Source organism: Lissotriton vulgaris, unplaced genomic scaffold, assembly GCF_964263255.1.
Source record: "Lissotriton vulgaris unplaced genomic scaffold, aLisVul1.2 SCAFFOLD_1672, whole genome shotgun sequence".
In the NCBI taxonomy this organism is placed as follows: Eukaryota; Metazoa; Chordata; class Amphibia; order Caudata; family Salamandridae; genus Lissotriton; species Lissotriton vulgaris.
Window position 1 is genome coordinate 487,379 of NW_028252384.1, and position 27,967 is coordinate 515,345.

General features: G+C 43.0%; 1 protein-coding gene across 1 annotated transcript in view; it reads left to right on the plus strand.

The window, feature by feature from the left end:
• Positions 1-14,733, plus strand: part of LOC147662580 (protein O-glucosyltransferase 3-like) — a 74,844-nt gene extending 60,111 nt beyond the window's left edge. Inside the window, exon 8 of the mRNA XM_086951069.1 lies at positions 14,387-14,733. Within this exon, the coding sequence (XP_086807195.1) occupies positions 14,387-14,512 (126 nt within the window). The 3' untranslated portion in view covers positions 14,513-14,733. The remainder of the gene's footprint in view (positions 1-14,386) is intronic.
• Positions 14,734-27,967: the final 13,234 nt, after the last annotated feature.

A 27,967-nucleotide genomic window follows, 5' to 3' on the forward strand; every position in this document is an offset into this window, starting at 1 on the left:
GCCAAGCCACTGCCAGATCTCCCAGCACTTGCACACACTACACTGGCTCCCCATCGAAGCTAGCGTCACCTTCAAGATGCTAACCCACGCTCACAAGGCCCCCCACAACACCGGACCAGCACACCTGAACAGCCGACTCAAATTCCACGCACCCCAAAGGACCCTACGATCAGCCCAGCTCTCCTACGCCCGTGGTCCCCCGCACCAGAAAGACCAGATCGGGAGGCCGTTCCTTCTCCTTCCACGCGGCCAGTGCCTGGAGCGACCTTCCACTCCATCTCAGACAGATAACATCGCTCCCCATCTTCGCAAGAAACCTCAAAACCTGGCTCTTCGACAGACCCCCTTCTTGATTGACTGGAACCTGCGAACCCTCCCCACACACACCGACAGCACCTTGAGACTCTTACAGGTGAGTAGTCATGCTTAACAAACACCTGACTTGATTTGATTTGATTTTCTTTGCGGGTAGCTTACTGGAGAACTCGTTCTTCGCCTTAGTCAATGACACATTGTTAGTGGCAACCCACACAAGGAAAAAGAAGGAAATCTCTTAACAATTTGGTTGATGTCAGAATCTCGGTCTTGTCCGATGAAGGCAGTGATCGGGTTAACATTATCTGGCAGACAGTTACAACATGTCAAGTGTTTTGGGAGAACATCATGTAAGGTATAAAGATAGAATGAGTTGAACACCAATAATTAGGCAACACTACAACAATAAAAAATCAACCACAGGTAAAAGATACTAAATCTGCAAATCTATATTTTTGTAAGTAATTATGAGGTTGAGGAATCGAGAGCAACTCAAAAACTGATACATGTGAAATGTTTGTAACGATATAAAATACTTAAAAACAACCAAAAATGTTTCTGTCCTGCATGATCAAGTTTGCTTCATCTATATGACAGTGCCTGCAGTTTCTATTGTAATTGTTCTTTGTATCAATAGCTTTTGTTAGAGACCTGAGAACTTTGGCCTGACCCACACCTTGATTGCGGCTGTAATTTGGAACAGTGACCCACCTTAGAACCCATATATATCTATGGGATGGTTTCTTCCTTTAGTTAATGTTGTTAGTCAATGTATAATACTCACTACCTGCTATATTCCTAGAGGCCTTTTCCATGGGTGGTTGCCACGTCCTAGGATCACAACAAGAGCCACAGGCAGAGTGTATTCTAGGCCAAAAGAGAGCGAGGAGGATATGATAATTGGAAATATAATATCAAGCCAAAGAGAGGTAAAAAATGACTCTGGACACTATACTATGCAAGTTGAAGAAGGTGGATTAATCCAGTAGCGGCTGGTATTTGAAGGCGGGGGCAGGCCACAGGGGTGTGTGTAGGGAATGAAATAAAAAAATAAAAAAATACTTGCCTGTCAGCCGCTGTCGCCCACTGCCGCCTCCTCTCGGTCCTCTTCCACTCTTCCAGGGCAGGAAGCACCCAGCTTCCAGCCTCTTGATAGCAAATCACAACGCTGCATTGCAGTGTTCTGATTGGTCTGAGCGCCAAAGATCAGTGCTCAGCCAGAGAATGGGAGGCTGGGCATGTTCTCCATGCAGGTTGTAATGCAGCATGCATGGAGAACATGCAAAGTGCACATGAATGTTTGTCCAGCCCCAAAGGACCAGCCAAACATTCATGCGCACTTTAGTGAGTGCAAACGAATCCTCCGATCCTCTGTCAGCAGAGCAGCCCGCCCATCCCGCCTGCAAAGCTGCAGCTACAAGGAAAAAATAAAATGATAATAGCTTAGTTATTATAATTTTTAGGTCTCGCCTTCGCAGCGGGCATGCGCTGCATAGGAAAAAGTCCTTTAGTCATCGGCACAGCTTTTTGGGCAAAAACCTGCACACGTTGCATTGCTTTGAATGGCAACGCGTGCACGTTTGGCGATTCCCTTGCGGGAGCGGGCTTTGGTGCCATTTGTTAGCAATTAACCCTCCTGGTGCTGCTCGCTCCCGCAAGGGAAACGCGTGCTCTCGCACTTCTTTCCCCCCCCCCACTTGTTTACCGAGCGTTGCAGGCGCGCAGAGGCCATATGGACTTTCGCGGCCGCAAGGCGCTTGGCAGCACAAGCACGAGTGCTTGTTTTTTCATTCTTCTTTAGCCATACTGCCCAGCATCAGGGATCCTGGGTTAATAAAACAATTGACCAAGCCAATACAACCGAAATGAAAGACCTTTTTGCTTTGCTAATGCTGGCTTTGAGGCACTGGACCATTTGAAGCGCAAACAATAAAGCAGACATCAATATTTCGAAACAAGGAGCAGTGTTGGCTCTTCTGGTTTCTGAGTTGTGAACTTTGCAGCTGAGGTGCTAGCTCGGCGACATTCCTTGTTAAGTTTAAGTGCTAGAACGTGCAAGTCTTGAAAATAAATGCTCAGCTCTGTTCTGTGGCACCACCTGTAAATCACAACTCTGGTTTCCATTAGGCATTACTATGTGACTGCCTATGAACCCTGCCACCATGGAGAATGCTGCATTGCTTCGACAAACAGCAAATATGGTCCAATGTGTCAAAATGTCACTTTGCTGGGGCTGCAAAAATACTTCCGATATTATTGCCTAGTGTGGTATCTTGATCCTCTTCTGATCACTGTGCAGAAAAATCTGTGTTTCCCAAAATTGCGCAGCCCACAGTGTATAAGTGAACTCGAAAAAAACCTCTGAATTAGCACATGAACTGTAGACAACAACACTTGAAACGGACAGCCTTAATTGCCTTACTGTGGCTCCGAGCCGTGCTGTAAACATTTCATACGTTAACTTGACAATTTTTCAGTTAATGTATGCGCTGCAGATATCGCAGTTTCAGGATAATGAAATGCATGGAGCCGGTCTGCAACTTTGCAACACTCAGAATTGGGTCATAAAATTTAGCTTCTGAACTGTGTTCCAACCAGTGCTTAATTTGAGCCTATGGTATCCAGATTTTGACACAGCACTTAATTGTCAACATCGGGATTTGATAGTCTGTCACATCGGACACTGTATATCTTACTTAGAGATGAGGACAACAACGCTTGTTTTTTCGTTCAATATACAGTAACAAGCAATGGCATAACCAATAGGTCTCGCCTTTGAGACCTTATAAGTGTTTAGCCATGCAACAGTTGATGTTGTTGCACCAAGGATATTGTGATGCATAACTAAATACTTATAAGGTCCCAAAAGCGAGACCTATTGGCTATGCCAATGGTTGTTATTTTTCCTTTAGTGACTGCTTAAAAGCAGTAGGGCAGCGTTCCTCCCCCTTAGCGGAGGAGCCGCCACTGGATGAATCAATCATTGCCATTGGAACTTGTTTGGAAAATACTGGAGAAGAAGGCCAAATGGACAAAAGCGCTGGCAGTGGACTTAAAGATTAATGGATTGAAGGCTGGGTGGATCATATGGCGATATAGGCCCGCAGCCATGCAGTCATCTAGAATAAGGTGGCCAGAGCTTTGTTCGTCTTGGATGGCAGGGTGATGGTGGTATTGGTAAATTCTTACTTTATTTAAATAAATAAATTAAAATATATCAGAATAAAATAAAAATGATCATCTTAAACAATCATTAAAACATTATATACATTGTAACCATCCCTTGATTCATGTTCATCATTTCTTGGCAGATAAATACACAATTTGTATAAGCCCGATCAAGAAATTTCACAAGTCTATTAAGAGTTAGTTTCCAAAGTAAAACAAGTCTTTATTGCTTCTTTCTCTGTTCTTATGTATGTTATAATAAATAAAGTTCTCAGATACAACTTCATAGGTCTAACAAAGACAAATGATGTGATCCAAAGACTCAAGTTTGTAACCGCATAACCTGCAACCCCTTCAGTCTGTGGTATGGTTTTTAAAAGAACCTTCAGATTGTAACAGTGGAATGTACTGAAGCCTAAGTCTCTTATATGAGATTTTTCTTTTTTTACAGCAAATTCGAGGCTAGCTATTCTTATCTTACTGCTGAGGGGGCGTTATGCATGTTTATTTACTGAGTGTTTTGACAAGTCCTCACCATGGCAATTAACCACCAAGGGGCTCCTTATTCTAACTTTTACACCCCACTCTTCTCATTGTGATGAGCATATCCTATGGCAAGAGCCTTTATTCTTGAATAATATTGATTCTATGTGTATTTAAGTGATATAAATGTGATAGTATTAACAGCAACTATTTTGAGATAAAGTGTTTAACCTATCTAGTTTAGCCTACTTACAGTCTCAAAAACAATTGTTTCAATAGTATGATGTGTAATTAGCGATTTTTAATTAAATTAGACCTGATTTTACTAAGTGGTATCGAGTTGCATGAATTTAATAAAGTTTTTACATTTTATCTGTAGATTGTATTTAGTTCAAGTACAATTCCAGAGCCGTAGATGCATACAAAAGAGATTAAATCAGATTCGAATTGCGGGCTGTAATTGATGTACCGATGGCTTTTCCACCATAAATGTAAGCACGTTGTTTAACTCAGTTAGTTATCCTACATCTCTACCACCTCATAAGAAGTGATCAGACCAGGAGATTTTGTCGATAGTCATTCCAAGGTAATTAAATGTGTGTACTCAGTCCATAGTTGGTTCCCCTAAAATCCAACATTCCTTTTTGCAGTTTTTGTTGCCTTTACTGTTAATCCATTCAAAATATTACATTCATTCAGCCAAGACAATTGCTGCTGTAAACTGCGTGGTGTTCAGGACAAAATAAACAAATCTTCAGCATAAGCCAAGTGAGTGATTTGTTGCTATGTTAATTTAGGAGGAAAGCCTTCTGAAACATCCAACTAATCAGCCAAATCCGAAATAAATAATGAAAAAAGACGCGGTGCAAAGATGCATCCCTGTTTCAAACCATTGAAGGTGTATATCTTGAGCAAAATGCTGTTTTGATTAGAGGTTTTAGCATGGTGTTGATGTAAAGCTAATAAAGTAAAATTCAATTATAAATGGGGGCGGCGCACGGGGAGCAGATGAGCGCCGCAGCCTTCCCGCGCAGTTTCCCTGCTCTGGCCAGCCTTCCAGCGTTCCTGACACCTGCCGCCTCTGCCGCTGGTCATCGCGGCACGGAGGAACGGGGACTACATCCCCCAGTGGCCCTCGCAAGCGTAAGTCGCGCACGCCCTGTTCCGCCCCCGGAGGTGCTCTTAGTCCAGCGAGAGCCCCAGGGGAGCGGGGGACACATCTCTACTGACCTGGGCGGCGCATGGAGAGCAGAGGAGCGCCTCAGCCTTCCCGTGCAGTTTCCCTGCTCTGGCCAGCCTTCCAGCGTTCCTGACACCTGCCGCCTCTGCCGCTGGTCATCGCGGCACGGAGGAACGGGGACTACATCCCCCAGCAGCCCTCGCAAGCGGAAGTCACGCACGCCCTGTTTCGCCCCCGGAGGTGCTCTTAGTCCAGCGAGAGCCCTGCGTCGCGGGACGTGCGCGGGCAGCGCCGGGCTAAGCCTGGGCAAAGGGCGGGAACGGAAGAGGACGGCACGGGCCACCTCCCTTTCATCTGCCAAGAACTACCTCTAGGTGCGGACAATTCACAAAAGGTACTGTTATTCGGATTCAAATCCTTCGGACTAAAACGTACTACAACAGTAACCTACCGTGCAACCTTGAGGGAGCTTGCTTACTTGATTGGGCTCTTGCTGTTTTATTTTATTCCCACCCAGTACTACTGATCCCCTAAGAATGAGTAAAGCGGAGAAAAAAATACAAACTCCTGCTTCTACACGACCAAACACTAGACTGCAAGCGGCAGTACCACAGCCCGTTCCTAGCTTAACTGCAATCGATAAGATGCTCCAAAAAACTATTGGGGTTGTGGTGACAGCAATCGAAAGCACTGAGAAAAGGTTACCAACCACACCCACTCTATTATTCCAAAGTCAGGATGGAGAATGCTCAGTTATTGCAACTGATATTCCGGACCAAAACTCCTATTTAACATCATCTTATGTACAATTGCCTTGTGCACAGGTATCCATAGAGACCGCTGTAGTTGTAGAGGATTCACCTATTGTTTCGACCCCTCCCCTCCTCAGGAAAACTGCTCCAGTAGGTAAACCACGCCCCAGGAGAAAGAAAGAGAGCCCCCCAAAAAAATCGGGCAAAAAGAACTTGACTAATCATAACCTGGTGACCCCAATTCCCAATACGCCCCATCTGAATCTAGGAATTCCGTGCTGGGTCACTAACTTGGTGGCTGATTTGCAAGCATGCCTGGAGCGGACTATTGTTACCCACATTAAACCGCTGGTGTCAAAGCTAGATAGATTATCCTCTATATTAAATAATAAGGGGGCAGGAACACCAAACCAAGTAAATCCATTGGGAAACCCTGCATCCTTATCTGACTCGGACTGTGGTGGCAGACCTAATAGTATGTCCAGTGATAGGGTCGCTCTACAAAAAAACACCTTAAAACAGACTAAAAACCCAGTAACTCCAATAACCCACGCTGAGTCTACACATATCACACCATCCCTTCCACCTAATAGTAATACACATGGCCAAACCCAAGTGACAGTGGGAAATTCCACTGCCAATTTGGACAAAACTCATCCAAAGCCAAAGGGGGTAAAAATGAAAGTAAAACTAGTATTCCAACAGCTAGGAATGTTCTACCCAAAGCCCCTTCCTGCCAGCTAACAACAATTAGCCTACCCCCGGAAGCACAACCATATGTGGTAGCCCTTACAGGAGTCCCAGTCCTGAGTGATGGGAAAAGAGAAAAAGATATTGACCTTAAAAATAAGTGCATTCAATGGTTAAGCACAAACAGACCCCTACCTCAAAATGTCTCAGGGGAAATAATGGCAGTAAGAAGAATAGACTGGATAGGGAGGGGACCTAAAACAGTGTCAGGAGACGTTGTAATAATACATTTTAGGGGCACCTCTGCTGTGGATTTCTTCTGTAATGCCCCCTATCGCAGATCAAACTCCCAAAAATGTCCATTACATTTATCATTCTTCTACCCTACCCCTAAATGGAGGATAACCCACTCCAACGGGACTCACTATAACAGGGGAATCCACCCACCACCAAGCAGAACCCAGTATAGGCCAACATTTGGGGAGGACTAGTTTCCACATGACAGTACACACCTCCTTCAACCCCATTGGAATAGGTTTAGTGTGCTCGAGGAGGTGGATTGACTTAAAACGAAGGGGAACTCCCCACTACAAACTACTAATAAAGAGATTTCATGTTTAATAACTTTTTAACCGATTGTATTTATGGATTTTATCATCGTGCTTGTATGTATTTTATCTGCACTTTTATGGTCAATGACCGAAATAAGTTATCTGAATGAATGAAATGTCCCCAGATTAATAATTTTTTCCACATCTCAACTCGAATATCATTATCAAAGGCTATGGAGCTGTCGATATAATACACATACATGCTATTACTGTTTTTCTACTCAACTTCTTTATCAAGAGTCAGAGCGACAAAGTGTCAATAGTGGAGCATCCAGTTTGAAGCATAGTTTGCTTAATCAGATTATGATTATTAGACCAAGTTGATAATTTTCTTAATAGGAATGTAGCAAATAGCTTTTCCTCAGCGCTAAGAAGTGTTATAGGTTTTAGGGTCGATTTCAGTCCCCATTTTAATATTCTTTTCAATTACTGAGCCATTCCAAGATGGTAAAATCTGCCCTGTTATCACTTTTGTAAATACGCGATTTAGCAAGGTACTCCACAAGATTAGAGTGTTTTATTATTACTTTGGAATCCCGTTCAGAACTGTAGGAGGATGGCTCTTTTTAATTAAATGTGTGATTTCTGCTTGAGAAATACAGAGATTACTATCTGGATATTTTCCAATAATAGTTGGAGTAACGATATTATTTAAATATAGCCTGTTTATCCGAGGTACCATTTAAGATGTAATAGTCAATAAACATTTTATGCACACAAGTTCCAAATCCGATCAAGGACCAACATTTCTGGTGTTTCCTGAATTGATAGTTTTTTGTAGCTTTAGGTAAGCATTTTCTCGATGGTTTTTCTCAATTCCATTAAAAGTTTGTTTCAGTGGTTTTGTTTGCCCGTCTTCTTCACTTGATGGAGAGTTCTTTTGCAGAGAATGTAGAGATTCCGTAAATTTATTTTAGTGAGCAATATTAATAGATATCCCCTTAACCCCTTGGGCGCGGCCGCGATTCTGTGCCTGTGCGGCACATTCCGATCGCAGGTGAGGTCATGACGGCCGGGAGCCGTCATCAGCACACGAGCACTGTGTGCCATGACGGCTCCCGGCCGTCATCGGCATGGAAGGGGTTAATATTGATCTGTGACATGGATTGCAGTTTACCTTGGAATAAAGACACTCAAGAGTCAAGCTTGGGCTACAAAAATGGAACTCAAAACTCTAAGGATTATAAAATCTTGATTTTTCTAATTGACTCACTGTGTTACTTAATTTACAATTGTATCTTAGTTTCGCATTGTTGATGGAGATGAGTTGTTCACATCTTATCTTAAGTGCATATGTTGGGCATGAGTATAATGAAAAAACATTCCTGTGTATTATAATTACTTTCTTGTCCACAGATTATTTCAGAATTGTTGCACAAATTATAATGGGCTAAATGCAAAAAAATTTGATCTATCATAGATTTAAATTTACCCGTGCAGTCATTCTTAAGCCTGCCATTAGGCGACCTAAATCCTAGTTCAAAAAGAGATTGAAAAAAATAAGAGTAGCAGGTTGTCGAATAGCCTGTAATGGTTTGATGATGTACTCTGTATTGAGAGAACCATCAGACTGTATGTATGTGTGATGTGTGTTCTTATATAGCGCTCGACTTACCCTAGGGAATCTCGGCGCTTGCCTTGGGAACCCGTCCTGGCTTTTTCCCTGTGAGATAACCCGTACTGGGTATACCCAAGGTGAAAGACAGGCATCCCGCCGCAGGGGGGGCGTTGTGGAGATTAAGCAAGCTAATGCCCAGAGTTGCAGAGTGTGAACCCGTGATCAGAGTGGGCACTGAAACGAGAATTATCGAGTCCGTGGACAATTGGTCTCAAGACCCTGCCGCGTCGGGAATTGAACCCTGGTCCCGGGTCTGACCTCTGCTTCAGGGTATGCCTCCTCTAACCAGTGAGCCACATCTTCTCCACCAATCTTGTATAGGGTAGTAGTAGATTGTAATTGAAATTACCTGCTAATGTAATGTTTGTATTTGTCTAAGTTTCCTATATTTGCTCTAATTCGTTAAGGATAGAGTGGTAGCTTACATTATTTCTTTAAAACCTTGGTGGGAGTACAGGAGGAGTTAAACCTCATTGCCACTTTTCAAATGAACTGCTAATAGGGGTTTTGAGATTGACTTAATTATGTGCTTTCCATATGTTTTGTGTTTTTTGCTAGCTTGTCAAGATCTGTGAAACTGGGTACATTTAAAAGAAGAATACTTCTAAAAGTCTTGCAAACACACCACCTGGGCACCATATAGGAAAATAAAGAGTTGATCCACGTATTCTGATGTGCCTCGATGCCTGCAATATTCCATGAACAGAGCAAAAGTTCAGTTTTACAGTTTCTATCTGATCTTTGGCTGATAGGGAGGTTGTAAAGAGATAGAATCTCTTTCACTATCTTGTGTGGAGTTACACTGATTAAAGACATATGTTTGGATATATAGCTCTTTATTATTTGTACAGTGCCTGAGATTTTAAATACTCAGACCACTTAAAATTACTCTTTTTACTCTGTAAAGAGGTAGTATTTGAGTAGTACGATCTGTTGTTTGCGTGTCTTGGGGCATTTGGATATTTTGATTTCTCAACCTGTAAGAATACAGTTCCTCTCCATCAGTTCTTTCCTCATAGCACAAATGTTTGATCAACAAACTTCATTTGCCCACTATGTACCAATGATTTCTTTGAATATGTTGTTAGCATGTAGGTACTTCACACTAAGTAATTCACTTGATTAGATGTCACTTAACTCAGGGAAGTTTCTAAATAGTTTCAAAATATTATGACGATTTAAAACTTCATGACTTCCTTCAGATAGATCAATTACATCTAAATCGAGCTAGATGTTTCTGATATCATTACTAGTTATTATGAGTTTGTTGCTAGCAGGGACCCCAAATATTAGGGTAGGTTATTTACTCACTTTACAATGTTCACTTAGCAGACCAGTTGTATAATGGATTCCTGAGAGCTTTACATAATCGTAATCCATAATTTCTGTATGACCAGAGTTTGACTTGAAGTTGAAAGAGCTAGCCAAAAAGTGACAAAAACGTAAGCCAAGCCCTTTACAATTTGAGGAAGAGAAGGCAGGGTGTGTTCAGGTGGCTCAAATGATGAGTTCTTTTTTATCAGCAATAACCGGAACACACAATTTTGTGGTAACAACTTGCCTATATGTTGGCGCCAGCTTAGACTGTTAACAAGGTAATGTGGGATTTTTGATGGAAGAATTTCCTTCTTTTATCCCGCCGATAAGAGTGTTAGATTAAACGTTGTGATATGAAATAATGTGTTTTAATGATGATGTATTCATTGTGCATAGTTCAGTGTTATGAAATGTAGGAAACAGCTTTTGAATATTTTTCTTTGCTCTTGATGATTCTGTTGTTTGGTTTGAAGTGAAATTTGAATGTAATTTAATTAGTTTCCCTAACCGAAGTTTACTGTTGTAAGGTTGGAATCCTTGATTGATTTCTTCATCTTTAATATCAAGTGTACCCAACCTTTGGTTTGTTCAGTTGAGGCATAAAGTTCCCTTGTGAAGAATCGTGGATGTGTATTGGCTTGTCTTTGTAGGTCTTACTTGTGATTTGTGAATTTGCTCATTTGTAAATTGATTAATGGTATCCGAACACACATTACTTTCTATGATGTTTTGATTTGGAATCAAGGCCTTTGATTTAGTTATCAATGTATCAATCTTCTTTGGAAGTAAATGTAACAAATCAATGATGTCATCAATACTAGACACATTGATAACACTAGTATCAAATGTTTTTACGATCTGCTCAGTAGTTGATTTCGATTTTTCGTGAGGTATTTTCAATTCTGTATTAATACTTTTTTAAAGTGACACCTGCTCCGATAAGAGAACAGATTGATTAAATAGCGTATCTTTTATTTTTTGTTAGTATTGAGCCAATGACTCTCATTGCACTTAAAACTGGATATGAAGTGGGCATGCAATCCTCAACTATTTGATCCATAGTTTGTTGCTACATACGAGATGTAGAAGTATTAATACCGAACAGTAATGGGTGATGCTCTGAGAAACCTGGTGCAAAGTGCATGTTTAGTTCCGTCAGCAAATAGGAGTCATCAAAGCAATTGGAAAGAACATCATTTATTACTTCAGACTCAATTAGTTCAGAAACCTAAATAGAATCGTTTTCTGAAAAAAATCAGAGAAGAAAAACTTGGAGATTAGTTCTCACATGCTCAATCGTTGTGAACAAATTTGAGCTCTTGCAAGTTCGAATATCAGCATCATTTAGAACATCTTCTGCAAGGACATCCTATTGTGGACACAACTGATAAGCTGCTGTTCTGAAGGTTGCTGCAGATTCAAAGTAATTTCATATCGAGTGTTTTGTATGTTATTTCACATAACTCCTTGTTTGTAACAACATGCCCCTCTTGGTTTCTTACATTTGAGCTGTCTGGGGTGCCACCCATACTATTTAATGTAATCAATTTGCTCATTACCTTTTATAGTGGGAAGTCCTGTGCTAAACCTACATGTCTTGTAGAAAAACAATTTCTGTGACTGAGTTTTCTTTTTATAGGTTGTCTGATTGTTTCTACAATAGATTTTCATTTTAGTAAGTAACCTAGTTCCAGAGAAGTTGTCACTGAGTTTAGGTTCCTCTGATCCCTATGAACAGTTGATATATTAAACAGTAAGACTCAGTTCCTCAGGGGCTGTGCTTGATTGAGGAATTTGGAGATCAAGAAGAAAAACAAAGGTAGTTATAGCGCTAACACTGCACCTTGCAGTACTGAGAGGCTTCACCCGTAGACTAGAGTAAAGCTGGGTATACAGCTTCTGAATCTTCAAAGCCAAAGCAGGGTTGATGCATAGACCGTGTTGGTAATAACAACAAAAACACAATAATTTGCCAGTGAGCCGGAGCCACACCATGCCTGTACTTTAAGTTCCTTTAGAATTGCATAGAGCTTGCACTTTTATTCCCTTGTTGCTAATTTTGCTACCCTAATATGGCACTGTATCATGCTTGGCCAGCGATCCTTAGTCCCCCACTTGCGGTCTATAGCTGCCTGCGCCAGTGTCCATGTCCGCCCCACCTCAAAGTGTACCCCAATCTACAAATGAATCACTAGCTTGAGCAGGACAGTAACGGCACTCCAGTATGCCAAAGCTGAACCACAGCACATACATCATGTGCACCCTCCCCACCTGCGCACCTTAGCTTGAGTCTTAGCCTTCTTCCTGGTTCCTCTGGATTAAAGGGAATGATGTGCAGGTGCAAACAGCCTACCAATTGGAAACCCGCAGGACCACTGCCTCATCGACGCAGTGGTAGAGTTGGGTATCGCACCTCTTGCTTCCCACCACAAGGCAATAGGCACGAGCATGGAGGCCACCTCCAAGGTCATACAGAAATCTGATGTCAGCGAAATCTTTGGAGAGGGATGTTGCCTTTTTGCTGCCTAATTAAACAGTGCTACAGTTGGAGGTGGCAAATTGTCCACTGGAAAGTTGGGGAGGGATTGGGGGCAAGGTAGGTACCTCCGTTAAAAAATAATGAAATCACTGCAGGACAAACACCAATGTTGAGCTTGTGTAACTGTTTGCCTCACAGTGAAATGTTGCATAGCCTTTGGAGGAAACCTGAGGCATGGCTAGCATTAAAGTTGCGGGATTTCCAGCTAGCTTCTAAAATAATCTAACAAATGTGGCACTATAGACCTATTTTGGAGAAGATGTGCTGCCTGATAACTGTATTCCAACAGATCTGGTGAAAAGGTCCCATAGGCTACCAATCCGATCACCTGAAGCCCCTGCTAGGTTATGGGCTGGTACTATCGTAGTGACCCTTTCTGATACTGATATGAGGGAACAAGTCTTGAAGAAAGCTGTAGTGTTGAAAGAAGAAAAATGTGGTCTGCCTTTTCCTGATCTCAGGGTGAGTATGCAGACAAAGAGGAGAGACTTACAGGAGGTGCATGAAGAGCTGATAGAACTGACAAATATTTTGTTGCTCTTGTACTTTAGCTATCTTATAGTGGTAAGAGATGGCAAAGCTAATGTCTTCACCCAGACTGACACAGTGTGCTCTGTCCCGGAAAGTGGCACGTCTGGTGCTACCCAGACCAACTCGGGATGATGTTTATATTGTGGCGATTGGAGGATATTGAGGTGGTTTCTGCTTGAAACTCTTTAACAAAACTGAAAACCATATTGGGAGATGAGGACTTAGTTTTCACTTTGAACTCTTCAGTGATCAGCGGAAAACATGTTGTGCTTTGTCCCTCCGCTTCCTGTGTTTTCCTCACTTACCTTCATGTCTCTTGCCCCCTTTTCTCCTGTATCCTCCCTCATGCCTCCTCTTTTTTTGCCCTTTCTCCTCTCTTCTCTTTCTGACTAACAGTGTTGTTAAAATGCAGATACATTTATTAGCGATGCATTCTTTTGAAATGGTGACGTTCATCTCAGATATCCGACTGTCTAAATTGGTGGATCCAGCTTGACTTTTACTATCTCGAGAGTTCTGGAGTTGTGGCTCCATTTTATGTACTGTAGGATCTCGGTCAGAGTTGATACTGGTAGTGATATTTTTATGCAAATGATTTAAACGTAAACAGTTGTAATAACTCTTGCGTGTTATTGACAGGAACCTCTTTAAAATGTATCACTTGACTGCTAACTGCACCCCCTTTGTAAACAATCCCTTTATACTTCTTCACTGTTTTATAGTGCTCAATGTCAAGCGCTTGGCTGCAGTTCACACTGTTGTGGGAAAACATCCACTCCATACAAACTTCCCTAACAATATAAAATTAAACTTCTAATTCCCTACATGATTTACATTTCAACATTGGCACTTTTAGAAAAAGATCCCTTGATGCTGGGGTCCCCTTCCTTCACAATAGATCACCCATGCAACCAACATTTATGAAACATTTGTACTATTGTCCCAGGTTTGGACCTCACTCTTTACCAAATCGATTCTAAACCTGTGCCTTGTATTAATGAAGCTGTTCTTGCCTATTTATCTTGACTGGTCCACCAAAGTGAATTAGAGCAAAATAAAATTTGTAGATTGGGAACCCAAACCAAGATTAATTCAGAGCTTATATGTGCCAAATGTGAACGAATTGGTTCACTTGTCACTCCAGCATATTGTAATGTTTGAATGTTGATTTCCATCTTGCAGAAATACGCAGAGCGTCAATCCAGTCGCCCTGAGATACGGGATGGGATGGAACTTGTTCCCCAGCCAGATGACAGCACTTCCATATGCAACTGCAAGAAGGAAAAGCAGCTGAGAGAGGAACTTTAGCCACCGAGCTGAGAGACTGTACCTCGTGACAATAAAGGGATATTGTATAATAGAAAGATAAGGCTCTTTATACTTTTAAAGACGAAACTTGACTATTTTTGCAGGGATTTTTTAAAATTATTTTCCTACTTGACGTTTTTAACCATAATGGTTCACATGAAGAAAGAGAATATAAAATCTACATATAAAAAAAATTGTAAATAAAGTTCAGTTTAATGTTCTCTGGATCCTCAGCATATTTGTTGGCAGACTCCACCACCAGCAACCAACGAACTGCAGATGTACATTTTTAAAAATCCTAGTTGTTGTTTCCTTCTATCAAGTAAGTGAAGCTTGAACATCTTATGTCTGCGTGCATATAGCCCACTAGTGATTGCATTGTACCGCTATGTGACTGGAAAGCATGCTATAATAGTAGGAAAAAGGTTGACCTGCAAAAGGAGGCCCTTGTGTTCTCTGGGTACCTCACCCTGATGGATGGAACATATGAGGCAGTAGTTCCTGTTTGTTTCTGCAGTGGTGTTTTTTTTACTCTCTTCTTTTTAGTTTAATTGAAGGACAGGTTTGTGCCTCAAAACTAAACATTTAAGAACTACATGACTACTTTTGTTACCCCTCAATCCAACACCCCCCCCCCTCCCATCCCCCCCCCCACCGACGAGGCTCCTAATTCAAGTTCTTCTCAAAGATAATTAGTCAAAGCCAGAATCCCTTCGGAATATTTTAGCTTTTACTTAAAATATTTAGCTTATTCTCTTCTTCTATCACCTTAGAGCATAAGAAGAGTAAGGGAAAGAAAGTGGGGTGATGATCCTGGCATTTTGCACAGGCCTTCCTACAACTTTGTTAGCTTCTGCCAGAGAGACATAAATTCACTTTTGTCATTGAAAGTAGGTGTCACAGCTTCCTAAACGATGGGCTGGACAAGGATCACTGGTATTTTTGATAGCCTTATGCAGGGCCTTCAGAATTCACACTCTACAACACTGTTAACTGTTCTCTAGGGGATTCTCCACGTTGCTAACTTTTCACAATCTTTCAGCCTTCCTCCATTTGAGCCGGTGTTATGGTGCATTCACACATAAGAGGCCCTATTCTGGTTGGTCGATCCAATCTAACCTGAAATTTTCAATTTTTTGAACCTTGGCCTACTTAAATTGATGGAGAATATTGCAAAATATAACCTTTAGGGTTTTCCAAAAGGTGCAATAAAACAAACATCCCATGCCATATTTAGAAGTATATTTTTGTTCACCTAGGATCTCCTTCCTTGTTTAGAGTGCTTGACCTTGCTTTTAGTGGCTCCAGTTCTTAGTTTGTAGGATTTGTACCTAGGTTAAGGCTAGCCCCTTTCATACGCAACACTCCAAGGCTATAGGCACAGTGGACATGAAGTGGCGAGTCCACTTTACTTTATTGTTCTGCATTGCCTTGCCAGGAAACTCTGTTGAAGGGAGGCCTTCTTTGCAGTAAAATAAATCCAAAACCTAGGTGACTTCCTCTGGTGAACATTGGAAATGGGTTGAGCCTTCCTTAAGAGTAACTTGAGAATATTGTTATTAACTCAACATAATACTCTTGTTACCATATATGTATAAAACCCAGAATAACAAGTGTTTAAAATGCTTTCGATAATTGAATTCTACTTGATATGATTTCTTGTGTTCTGGCTAAAAAGGAAATACAAACATATTCAGAAGTGCATACGCATTTCGTATGTGATTTGTGTACTTGCTGTCTATAAATTATAATCAAGAATTTGCCAAATATGGCTGCTGCAGTCTACCAAAGGATAGCAGCTGGGTGGTTCAGTGAGACCAACCCGCACTGTAACATAATTAGTTATATGCAGGTCTCAGTTTGAGCCTCATTAATGGCAGCTCAGCTTTCCATCCTTCCAAGGATAGTAAATTAAGTACCATTTAATTGGGTAATAGTAGAGCATGTAATTTACAACAGCCTATGTGTGCAGCAATAACTACTCTATTAAAGTAAATTTATGAAACGTCAACTTAGTCAACATTCATTTTTAGAAACCTTAATTATTTCAGTAAAATAGTTGTGATTAAAGGAGGTGCTTTCAACCTCCCCATTGGTCTGCAGTCATTGACTTTTTTTGCTACACTTTGAAGTAACACTATTCTTCTTGGGACTAATTTGAATAAAAATAATAAATATGAATTGTGTCTTAGACCAAGAAGTGTAGCTTTCAAGATGATGCTGAGAGGTGGTGTACTCAGCGGTATCCACATTTTAAACAGTTACAGTTTAGATAAAATATCATTTCTTTTCATGAAAAGTGGGTAAATAGTTTAAAGTATTTAGTATATATTTCTAGGTAAAGAGGGATTGGCTAGACTTTTTTGTAATTCTTATAACATGTGACCAATCATTTGTTTTACTGTTTGTATATTTTATTGTATGTAAATGTGGATGGCCAAAAGGATAAGTAAAGTAATTTTTTTGCCAGAAGTTATTGCAGTGGAGAGCAAGTTATAGAATGTCCATGATAGACGTGTGGTTTAACAGGTTCTGGAAAACTCAGAAGCACATTGGAGCCCTGAAGAAGAGCATGGTGACTGTCGTCGTTCCAGGCATAGCTAGGATTGTTCAGGAAGTGTGTCGTGGATAGTATGCTCCTACAAGAGAATCCTTTGTGGTCTTATCAGTGCTCTCCACAGGCGCTTTGCAGTTGGAGTTGGAGATAGTGGTTCGAGGTTTGTTGGACCTGAGCAAAGACATGCAAGCCTGAAATCTGTTTTAAAAGGCTACTTTAGTGGGTAGCACCAAGGGTTCGGCAGGATAACTTTGTAGCATTTAATGAACAGGACCTGGGTTCAGGTAGTACTGTTTACTAGGGACTTAAGAGTAAATTAAATGTGTCAAATAGGTGTAGTCCACTTTTACTGTGTTAGGAAAGCACACAAGAACTTTAGCATTGTTTGCAGTGGTACAGTGCTTAGAGTCCCAATGGCAACAAAAACTAATAAAATGGGCAAAGCAGGAAGAGTGAAGGCAAACATTTGGGGGAATATCAAGCTGAGGATGTCAGGTCTAACAGACCTGTTACTCATAATCAGTCTTGGACATTCTAGAATATTTTCTTGTGCTTTCCCAAAACGTTCTTGAAAACTGTTATCCAAGTTGACTATGAAATTGAGGAGGTTTCGATCTCCAACTGTATTTCATGTATTGCTGTAATGTGTGTGATGTTATTTGTCCAGGTGCCCTCCTAAACCCATGCATCAGGCAGCTTAACACTGCCTTCTTTTTTTCAGTTTTGTCAAATAGGATGTGGCTAGGGAGAGGTGTGGCGCACCCCCAGCACCAGCGGGAGCTCAGCCGAGCACCTTGTGACTCTGGGCAATAGCTTGCATAATCTCCCCGAAGACTCCCAGCGCCTTGAGACCCTTAGGGGTGTTTAGTTTGTGCTTTACAAATACAGAGATATATCCAAATACCGGGCTATATTCAATTTCATAAAAGGAAACATAAAACCAAAAAAATCATGTAATTTTTAAAACAATCCACTTAAAACTTGTGGGCCATGTAGGAAAGTGTACTTTTTGACATGGTCACCCCCACTTTTTGTCTGGAATTTGATGTGACTTTTACTGGAAGTGCGCTGGGTTCCTGTTAACCAGGCTCCCAGTGCCAGATCTCTTTCCCAAAACTGTACAATTGTTTCCCCAATTGGTAATAACATTGGTATTCCCTGTAAGTCCATAGTAAAAGGTACCCCTGGCAAGAAGACCGTTGAGGGCTTCAGCCCAAATTGTGCCACCCTAAAGGACCCCTCACTAAGCACATACAGACTGCCCCTGCAGGCTGCTGTCTTGGTGCAGACAAACAGTTTAGGGAAGTCACCCCTGTGGCGGGCCTTACAGCCCTAAGGCAGGGTGCACTATACTACATGTGAGGACACATCTGCACGAGCAAGTAAAAGTGTACAGAGAAGCCAGTTTCAGTACATGTGCTGAACACTGGTGAAAACTAGTTCCCCAGCTACATGATGGCCTCACTGAAAATAGGGATGTTTGGTATCAAACGTCTCCTATTAATAAACCCACCTTGATGCAGCCATCCTCTCCAGGCTGGATTACGCCAGCTCCCTTTTGCTAGGAACGAATGTAGCTGAAAAAGCTAAACTCCAGCGAGTCCAGAACGCCGCCGCCAGGGCGCTGGTAGGAATCCCCCGCCACACGTCCGTAGCTAATGTTCTTACCAAACTCCACTGGCTCCCAATGGAGAAAAGGATTCACTTCAAAACGCTATGCTTAGCATTTAAAATCCTAAAGACAGCTTCCCCCCCATGCTCTGGCCACTCTTGTCAACATACGTCCCTCGACGTACCCTACGCTCAAAAGGACAAAATCTCGCAACGGTACCCCGTATTAAACTATCCAGGATGGGTGGCCGTTCCTTCAAATACTTAGCCGCCAAACTCTGGAAAGACCTCCCGGATCCGATCCGAGGGATACAAGATCTGCAGACCTTTAGGAAAGCAATATAAATTTACCTCTTCTGCTAAACTTTCTTCCTCCCTTCCTACCTCCCCGATCCTACCATCTGTCCACTCTTCATACAGCAAGCGCCGGGACGCCCCTTGGCTGGGGCAGCCGTGCGCTATACAAGCACATATAACATTAACATGCCAGTGGTGGATTTATTAATACATGCACACAGAGGGCACTTTAGACATGCCCTCTGGAAATCTACCAGCTCCTGGTGTACTAACTGACTGGTTTTCGCCAGCCTACCACCAGAGACAAGTTTCTTAGTACCCGAAAATGAGATCCTGATGACCTACAAAGAAGGACACTGAAGAGCTGTGAAAGCAGAAGACCGAAGAAGAGCAACTGACCTGTCCCCAGCCCTGTCGGCCTGTCTGCTGTTCCCCTTCGAAACTGAGCCAAAGCCTGGGAGAACAGCCTGCCTTCAATAAATGAAATGAAAATAAAATATATATAAAGCGTGTCAATCACCCGGGGGTATCTAGGCGCTAAACACTAAAGACTCAAGAATTCTGTGGAGCAGTGGAACTGCTCACCTGCATCCTACAGGCACCTCAAGAAGAACCGTGAGGAATCCGGAACTGCCAAAACTCGACGCCACCAAGCACCACTGAACCCTAGCCCCACAGCCCATATTGAAGTGGGCCAATTTATTTAGAGTTTTATAGAGCGCGAACTAGACCAGTGAGGGTATCTGAGCGCTTTACAAGATAGATAGAGGGTAAACAAAGGACTTTGGGGGGAGGATACAGTTAGGATAAAAACAGGAAGATACATTGTACAAAGAGGTAGGCAGTTTCAATCCAAGGGTACCTGTGGGGAAAAAAACCAGGTGAAAACATTTAAAACAGTCTCAGTGTGGTTGAGTACCATCCATGAAGACCATGGATACTACGAAGATAGTGGGTGGAACAGGGACACAGGTGCATGTAATGCCAGCGTTAGGGGAGGAATTTACCCATTAGAAAAGTTTTGGCCTCTTTTTTGAAGCGAGCCAGAGAGGGAAGTCTTCTGATGGCGGGCTGGAGTGAGTTCCAGATTCTAGGTGCGGCCCCGGAGAAGGGCTGAATGTGCGTTTTTTTTTTGTCCCGCAAGCGTGCCGGTTGGAGCACAAGGTCTCTGGCAGATCGGCAATTTCTGGCTCCTCCGGATATCACAAGTTTCTGGGCCAGATATACCGGGGAATTGGAGTATAGAGCCTTGTGGGTGATGCAAGCCAGCTTAAGTTGGATCCTGGCCTCGAGAGGAAGCCTTTTTAGAGCTTTCAAGTGTGGAGAGATGTGGTTGAATTTCTTTGTACCAGTTAGGAGTCTGGTGGTTGCATTAAGGCAAGCTTTCAGTGGGGCCAATGAGCTCTTGGGTAGACCAGTGAGGCTGGAGCATCCATATTCTAGTCTGGAAATGACTAGTGCCTGGATTGCTATTTTTAGGTCAGGAGTGTTGATGAAGGGTTTCAAGTTTCTTAGGTAGCTCAGGTGAAATCTGGCAGGTTTGGCCATCGAATTGATTTGGCCATGCATATTCAAGCTGCCATCAAGGGTTATTCCAAGGGATTTGGCAGAGTCTACGATGATAGGGGTGCAGTTTAACGCTGTGATCGCCTTGAACCATTCTTAAATATTGGGGTTGTTTTTGTTTGGTGAGATGAGGAGAAATTCCTTTTTTTGCGTTAAGTTTGAGCTGGTTAGAGTTGAGCCAGTGCACAGTCAGCTTCAAGGCTTCATTGAGGGAGAAAATGTCCTCAGGAGAAGAGATTTTAATGTAGATCTGTGTGTCGCCGGAATACATGTGGTAGGCGATATTGGCAGTATGAAGCACCTTTGTGAGCAGTTCAAGGTAAAGGTTGAAGAGGGTTGGGGACAGGATTGATCCTTGGGGAACTCCAACCGTGATCGGAGTGGGAGCGGATAAGGTGCCGTTGATTAAGATTCTCTGTGAACGATTCTGGTGGAAGTGTGGTAAAATAATTTTACCTATGCGGAATTTCTATGCGGTAAAGTTCAATAAAATAACTCAATCAAAAAATGAGAGGCAGAGTCCGTGGCATCTGAGTTTATAAGGGTTTTATTCCATAAAATGGAATTGGTTCGAACCAGGTATCATGTTCCATCACCACGAAGGTTCAGGAAGGGATAGACAATGCTTTATTAACAGAGTACAATATATATAGTAAATGCATACAATGGTGATGGATACAGAAGGCGTAACAGCTGAGAGAAAAGAGATAAGAACACATGTGCGTAACAGAAGGCGTGCACGAGGGCGTACACAGAGGTGTGTGCTAGAGACGTCACTTGAGAGTGTCACAGGTAGGTGGATCCATAGAGGAATCCTGCAGTGTCAGCAGAAATATATGGCAGAGATGCGCGCGCAGCAGCATGACGTGTGATTGACGCGGAACTGGAGGGTGAAGGGGACTTGACATTTAGCACTATACGTGGAGACAGAAGTCTGGCGTGTCAGAACAACCTAAACCCAAATCATATCTAATATCTTGTGTTTGAGGAACTGTATTATCTAGAAGGAAAGTTCTCTCGGGCAGAGGCTATTCTATACTGACTGCGAGTGCATGCATATGTGACTACGTGTCTACGTGTAATGCGAGGGGCCATGGGCCTACCATGGTAACAGGAGCAATGAATTACTTGCACGGAGACAGAAGGGCCGGGCCCTTTGCTCTGCAGCTGGGGAGATGTTTTCCTAAATCACTAGACAGGAATGTATTTTCGAGGAGCGGAGCAGATAACTTGAAGGCAAAATACAGTCTTGGCAGGCAAGCAGGCCGAGCCGGGCACCGCTCGCCGCGCAGGGAGTAAGGCAAGGGTCACGGATGCAGATCCAGGCTGTAGCTTTCAGAGGCAGAAGGCAGAAAGGGCTCGATGGCAGAAATCAGGGCCTAGCTCGCCAGAGCCAGGAAAACGTGAAAGTGCACCATGTAAAGACGGTGGCAAGGCATACTTAGGAACTGAATTTTCGACCCATTCATGGTGGATCTGAAAGAGGACATGTTAACGTTGGACGCAAATGTATTTGCGTCTTCATAGCTGGTTGTGGAGGGAACATACATGTACTTGAAGCACGTACATGGAGCCGTTGGGGTCTACGTTAGGGGACACAATTTGACCATAAAAATTCATATTACCTCATTCCCTCCTTGTCCCCTACGGACCCTTCATGATATATCGATCTTCATTAGTCCATCAATTTGTTCATATAACATCATTTGCTCTTCCTTTTTCTGGCGTGATTTAGAACGTGAACTTGAATGGGGAATACATGATGTGGCGCACAAACCACAAATCGCTGGGCCACACTGTAAACATAGGCAACAACTGAACACTATGAGAAGGGCTATTCCGAGGAAGGATAGGACTTTCCATCCCCAGGCTGATAACACGCTCCAGAACCAACCGGACCAAGTCCAGGTGCCTGGATTCTGGTGTATCTGACTTGCAATCTTGTGGAGACGGGTTATGGCTCTATATACTGATGGTGCGTTTTCTGGAATGAAAACATAGCAACTCGATCTGATGACTCTACAAGCTCCGCCCCTATCGGCCAGGATGACGTCAAGAACGAGACGATTTTGAAGAACAACAAGTCTCATAGCAGACTGTTCCTCTGTTAAGTTGCCTAGGGCGGAAGTAGTTTCATTCACTACTGCCTCGAGGGTTCTTGTTAATTTACGTATCAGTTTACTATTAAAAACAGCACCTAAATAGGGAAAGAAACCTTTATTGAAGTCTGTATACTGCTCCCATGCCGTTTCAGTATAGTCGACAATCGGGAGATCTCTCTTGGGTCTGTTGTGTACTAGATGGGAGTTCCTATGATAATCGGGAGGGGCTAGGAAAACAGGTGGCAGAAGGAATGCAATGTAACAAGTACCATCCCAATCTAGAGGTAAGCGTATATATGCCGTATGACCACAAATGAAATAGGAATGACGGGAAGCTTTGAATGTAGACTTGCCTTTATCACTGAATTCGATCACAGTAGTACATTTGCTATGACCTAGGTGTACTGAACCATTCTTTCTGACACATAATTCACCTTTGACTGGTAATACTGACATAGCGGGCAAGACTGGTTCGGCTTCGGACTGGACATTCAGAATCATGAGGTTAAGTGTAAAATTACCTAATCCATATACTTCGTTTTCTAGATCAGTCCCTGTCCTTTGGGGAAGACCCTCCTTGTCAGGGAAACATACTTTATGCAGAACTGTGTTCAGATTTCCCCATACCCAATTGCCCTGGTACACTACGGAATCAGAATCTAAAGAATTTATTAAACTAAACCATGCACCACAGGAACCATTGTGTGTGAACGAGTACGGAAAGAGGGGCAGAACTCCCTTATACTTCTGATAGGGAGAGAGTCTGCCACATATCCAACAATTGGTAGCATTGTTGGTCTGATGGGAATGATGTAACATACTAATGAATGTATTGTTGCGCAACGCAAGTCGGTAAGATAACTCGTGCGGGGGCAATTCACTGAAAGTATGCTCGGCAGTGTCATTTGAAGAAGAATGTGCACGTGTGAAAATAGGAAAGTACGTGTGTAGCAATATGCTTGCAGCAATGATCATAAGACTCAGAAAAAACATAATCAATAATGTCACAATGCAGTGACTGCGGAGAGATTTACAATATTCATGTTTCTTGATCTGTTTCTGTCTATCTCTCTCTCTATTGGGGTCTAACTTGTACATGTCAGGAACCTGTCTAACCGCTTCACCTAGCCGAGGACTTAAACAATTAAACTGTCTGACTTGCTAGACCTCAACTTCAAACGAAATTCTTGAGAAGGAGTTTTCTCTACCAGGGGGAGTTTAGTATCAGTCTCTGGAAGGGGGCAGGGCTGGGAGTCTAGTTTCGGAGGCAGTCCATAGTGTCTTTTCACATGACTCGAGTGGAGCCAGCCCTTGCGGCCCTCCACTTTCACTGCTGTCCTTGTTGTCAATAACACAAGCTTCGGCGCCTGCCAACGGGGCTCCAGCGGACTCCTCCTGTCGAAATTCCTTACGAACACCAGGTCCCCCGGGACGATCTCGTGTGGCTTCACCTCGGTGTTGTCGGGAAAAGCTGCTGCTACCTGTGAACGACATGATTGTAGTGCAGACATCAAGGAGGCAAGGTAATCTGTCAGCATATTACAGTCAACATCTGTTATTTTACGAGGCAGAGGCGTCCCCCACATATTCGGTGGCCTACCAAAGACCACCTCATACGGGGATAGCCCTGTTCTTGAATGTGCTATCATTCTCATGTAAAAGAGTGCAACTGGTAAAGCTACTATCCAATCAACTCCCTTCTCTCTACATATTTTTGCAAGGCGTGTTTTCAGGGTCTGATTATGTCTCTCTACGAGACCTGCTGCCTCGGGATGTCGGACACAGTGGAACTTCCACTGATAACCTAGCAGGAGTGACACCTGCTTCATGAGCTCGGACGAGAATGGCTGCCCATTATCTGAGTACACGATACGGGGCAAACCATACCGTGGGAAGAATTCACGTACCAGCTGCTTGGCAGTGGTCGGAGCAGTGTAATCTGGGACTGGATATGCTTCTGTCCAACGGGAAAGTGCACATACAACTACGAGGACATATTTGAATCCTCGACAACGTTCCATCTGGATATAATCCATCTGGAGGACTTCAAAAGGGTGATCGGGAGGATGAAATCCACCTTGCTCTACGGGAATGCCTTTACCTGGGTTTAACTGACAACAGATCATGCAAGTACGCACTTTCTGTTTGGCTGCTGCTCGTAAATGTTTATTGAACCAAAGATTTTGAATACTGTCTAACATGGCTTTTTCTCCTAAATGTGCAGGACTATGTACGGTGTTAATGATAACTTGAACCATAGAGTCGGGGAGAAACCATGTGGCTTTCCCTTTCGTCATCCATCCCTGTTCTGTCTGGATCCCTCCTAGTTCAATCCATTTCTTGATTTCGTCTGGTGTAGCTTGTGTCTGTATATCAATTACATCTAGGGCGGGATCCCTCACTGTCATGCAATGTGTCGGTGTCGGGACTACTGTCTTTATCAGGTCAGTTGCGTGAGTCTGAGTCTGAGCTGTATGCTTGGCTGTTCGATCTGCCAGGTCGTTACCCTGGGAAATGGTATCTGTAACTTTCGTATGTGCTTTGCACTTCATGATGGATATGGCTGTAGGCAAATGTATTGCTTCTAACAGAGCTTGGATGAGGGGACCGTGCTGGATTTTGGCTCCGTGAGAGGTCAAGAAACCTCTCTCTCGCCAGAGTACACCGAAGTCGGGTACGACTCCAAATGCATAGCGTGAATCTGTGTATATGTTAACTTTCTTATTCTTGGCTCGAATACAGGCTTGAGTCAGAGCGATGAGCTCTGCTGCTTGAGCTGACAGTGTGTCAATGCGATGTGTTTCTATGACTTCAGTTTCTGTCGTGACTGCGTAGGCGGCCACTAACTCTCCTGTACTTGTTCTCATACATGAACCATCCACATAAAGTGTCAGGTCTGGATCTGGTAATGCAATGTCTGTCAGGTCTTGTCTGGGTTTCGTCGTAATGGTAATGATTTCGATACAATCATGTGCCAAAGGGTCTGTCTCACTTAGTGGTAAAAGTGTAGCTGGATTCAGTGTATTGCAACGTCTGATTTCTATGTGTGGCTGAAACAATGTCAATTCATAACCTGTCAGTCGTGCTATAGTCAAGTGTTGAGTCTGTGTCCTGTTTAAAAGAACTTCCACAGAATGTGGAACTTGTACTGTCAATTGGTGTCCTAACACTATGGAATCACTTTGTCTGATTGCTAGAGCTGTTGCTGCCACAGATTTCAAGCACGCAGGCAGAGCCTGGGCTACTGGATCTAATGTACTAGAAAAATAAGCACACGGTTTGTGTGAACCTGCATGATCCTGGGTGAGTACTGACAATGCAGTACCTTCGCGTTCTGTGACAAAAAGTGTAAAAGGTTTACTGTAACATGGTGTCGCTACAACAGGTGCTTGACATAGGGCTTTCTTCAGATCGTCAAAAGCATGTGTATGTTCCTGAGTCCAAGGGAGGACAGTCGAAGACACTGCCTCCTGAGTTGTCAACTGTATGAGTAGCTTGGCTAGAAATGCATACTGAGGGATCCATTGTCTACAGTAAGAAGTGAGGCCTATAAAGGCCCGTACCTCCTTTTGTGTCTTGGGTTGTGACATGTTTACAATTAACTGGATACGGTCAGGTGTTAGCTGTCTCCCCCCTTTGGACAGCAAGTGCCCAAGATATACCACTTGCTGAACACAGAATTGCAGCTTCGAAGGAGACACCTTGTGTCCCTTGTCAGCCAGGAAATGTAAAACTGTCAGTGATGCTTGTTCACATTCTGGTTCACTACGGGCGGTGATCAATAGATCATCGACGTACTGAAGTAGGGCAGTGTTGTCAGGCATGTGAATACTGTTAAGTTGTCTTTTCAATGCTTGGCTATAGATGCTGGGGCTTTCTGTGAATCCTTGAGGTGCGCGTGCAAATTTGAAGCTTCGGCCATTTAAACAGAATCCGAAAAGATATTGGCTTTCCGGATCAATTGGGACACTAAAGAAGGCGTTCTTCAGATCAATTACAGTAAAGAACGTTGCCTCTGAATCAATAGCTGTCAATAATGAAGAGATGTCTGGAACCACAGGGTACTGTGGTACAATGCATTTATTCAATTCTCGTAAATCGATCACTAATCGATAAACTGGAGGGGCATTCGGATCTGTGCGTTTAAGAATCGGAATGATAGGGGAATTACATAGATTCGAGTCGGTTTCTACAACCACTCCTTGTGCAATGAGCTCGTCAATGATTTTCAGTAAAGCCACTACAGCATCTGGTGGTAACTTGTATTGTCGGATTCGTGGTAAAACAACACCTTGTTTCAGTGTAACTCGGTATGGTGTAATGTGCATACAACCTACATCAGTGGGGCCTTGTGCCCATAAATGTGCAGGAACATTCTGTAATCTGGAATCAATATCTCTCAACACATAGTGACCCTTAAAGTCACGCAAAAACAATCTTACTCCTTCCGGAGAACAACAAATTACAGCTCCTAGATCTTTCAGTGTCTTGATACCTAATAAGTTTTCGGGACATGATTTCGTGAGCAATAAATCTGTAGTGCGAGACAACGGACCAACTGAAAGGGGAACTGGTTTCGATACTTCATTTACAATAGGCTTTCCTGAAAATCCAAGGGAAACATTCTGTGAGCCTGAGAGGGGTGCCCCTGGAACCTCGTCGTGACTGATTGTTGTCCTGCTTGCCCCTGTGTCAATCAAAAACTTTCTATCCTTTCCTAATACCTGACTATGTACATAAGGACCCTCTTGATCTACAGGAACCTCAATAAGAGGCAAGCCAACCTCCCTCTCTAGGCTGTTTCATGTGTATCGCTGCTAATCGGGATAATCAGTTTGTGCATACTGGTACATCTGCTGAGTTGCATGTTGTGTTGCAGCAATCGGTTGTGGCTGTGGTACCGCTACGGTCTGTACTGTCTGTTGTGGAGCATGCATAGGCTGTACATTCTGTGGAATGTGTTGTTGGACCTGGTCTTGTCTAGGTTGACGCGGTCTCTCTTTAGTTTTACCTGTAGATATATTGTGTTTCAACACTGCACAATGGTTTACATAGTGACCTGGCTGTTTACAGTAGTTGCATGTCCCTTTAACAGGAGCTGCCGAATTATTGGACTGCGTCATGCCCTTTTTCTGACCGTCGGCTGGAACTGACTGAGCAACGAGCATTTTCATTTTCGCGTCTTTCATACGTCTTTGTTCGTGATCATGTTCTTCTCTAATTCTGTTCTGGTGGTACTGTAACATTTGTAACATTTGTGAAGGCGTGTTTGCTTGCCATGTGCTCTCGACTTTCAGTACACGATTCTTAACTTGGGGCAGA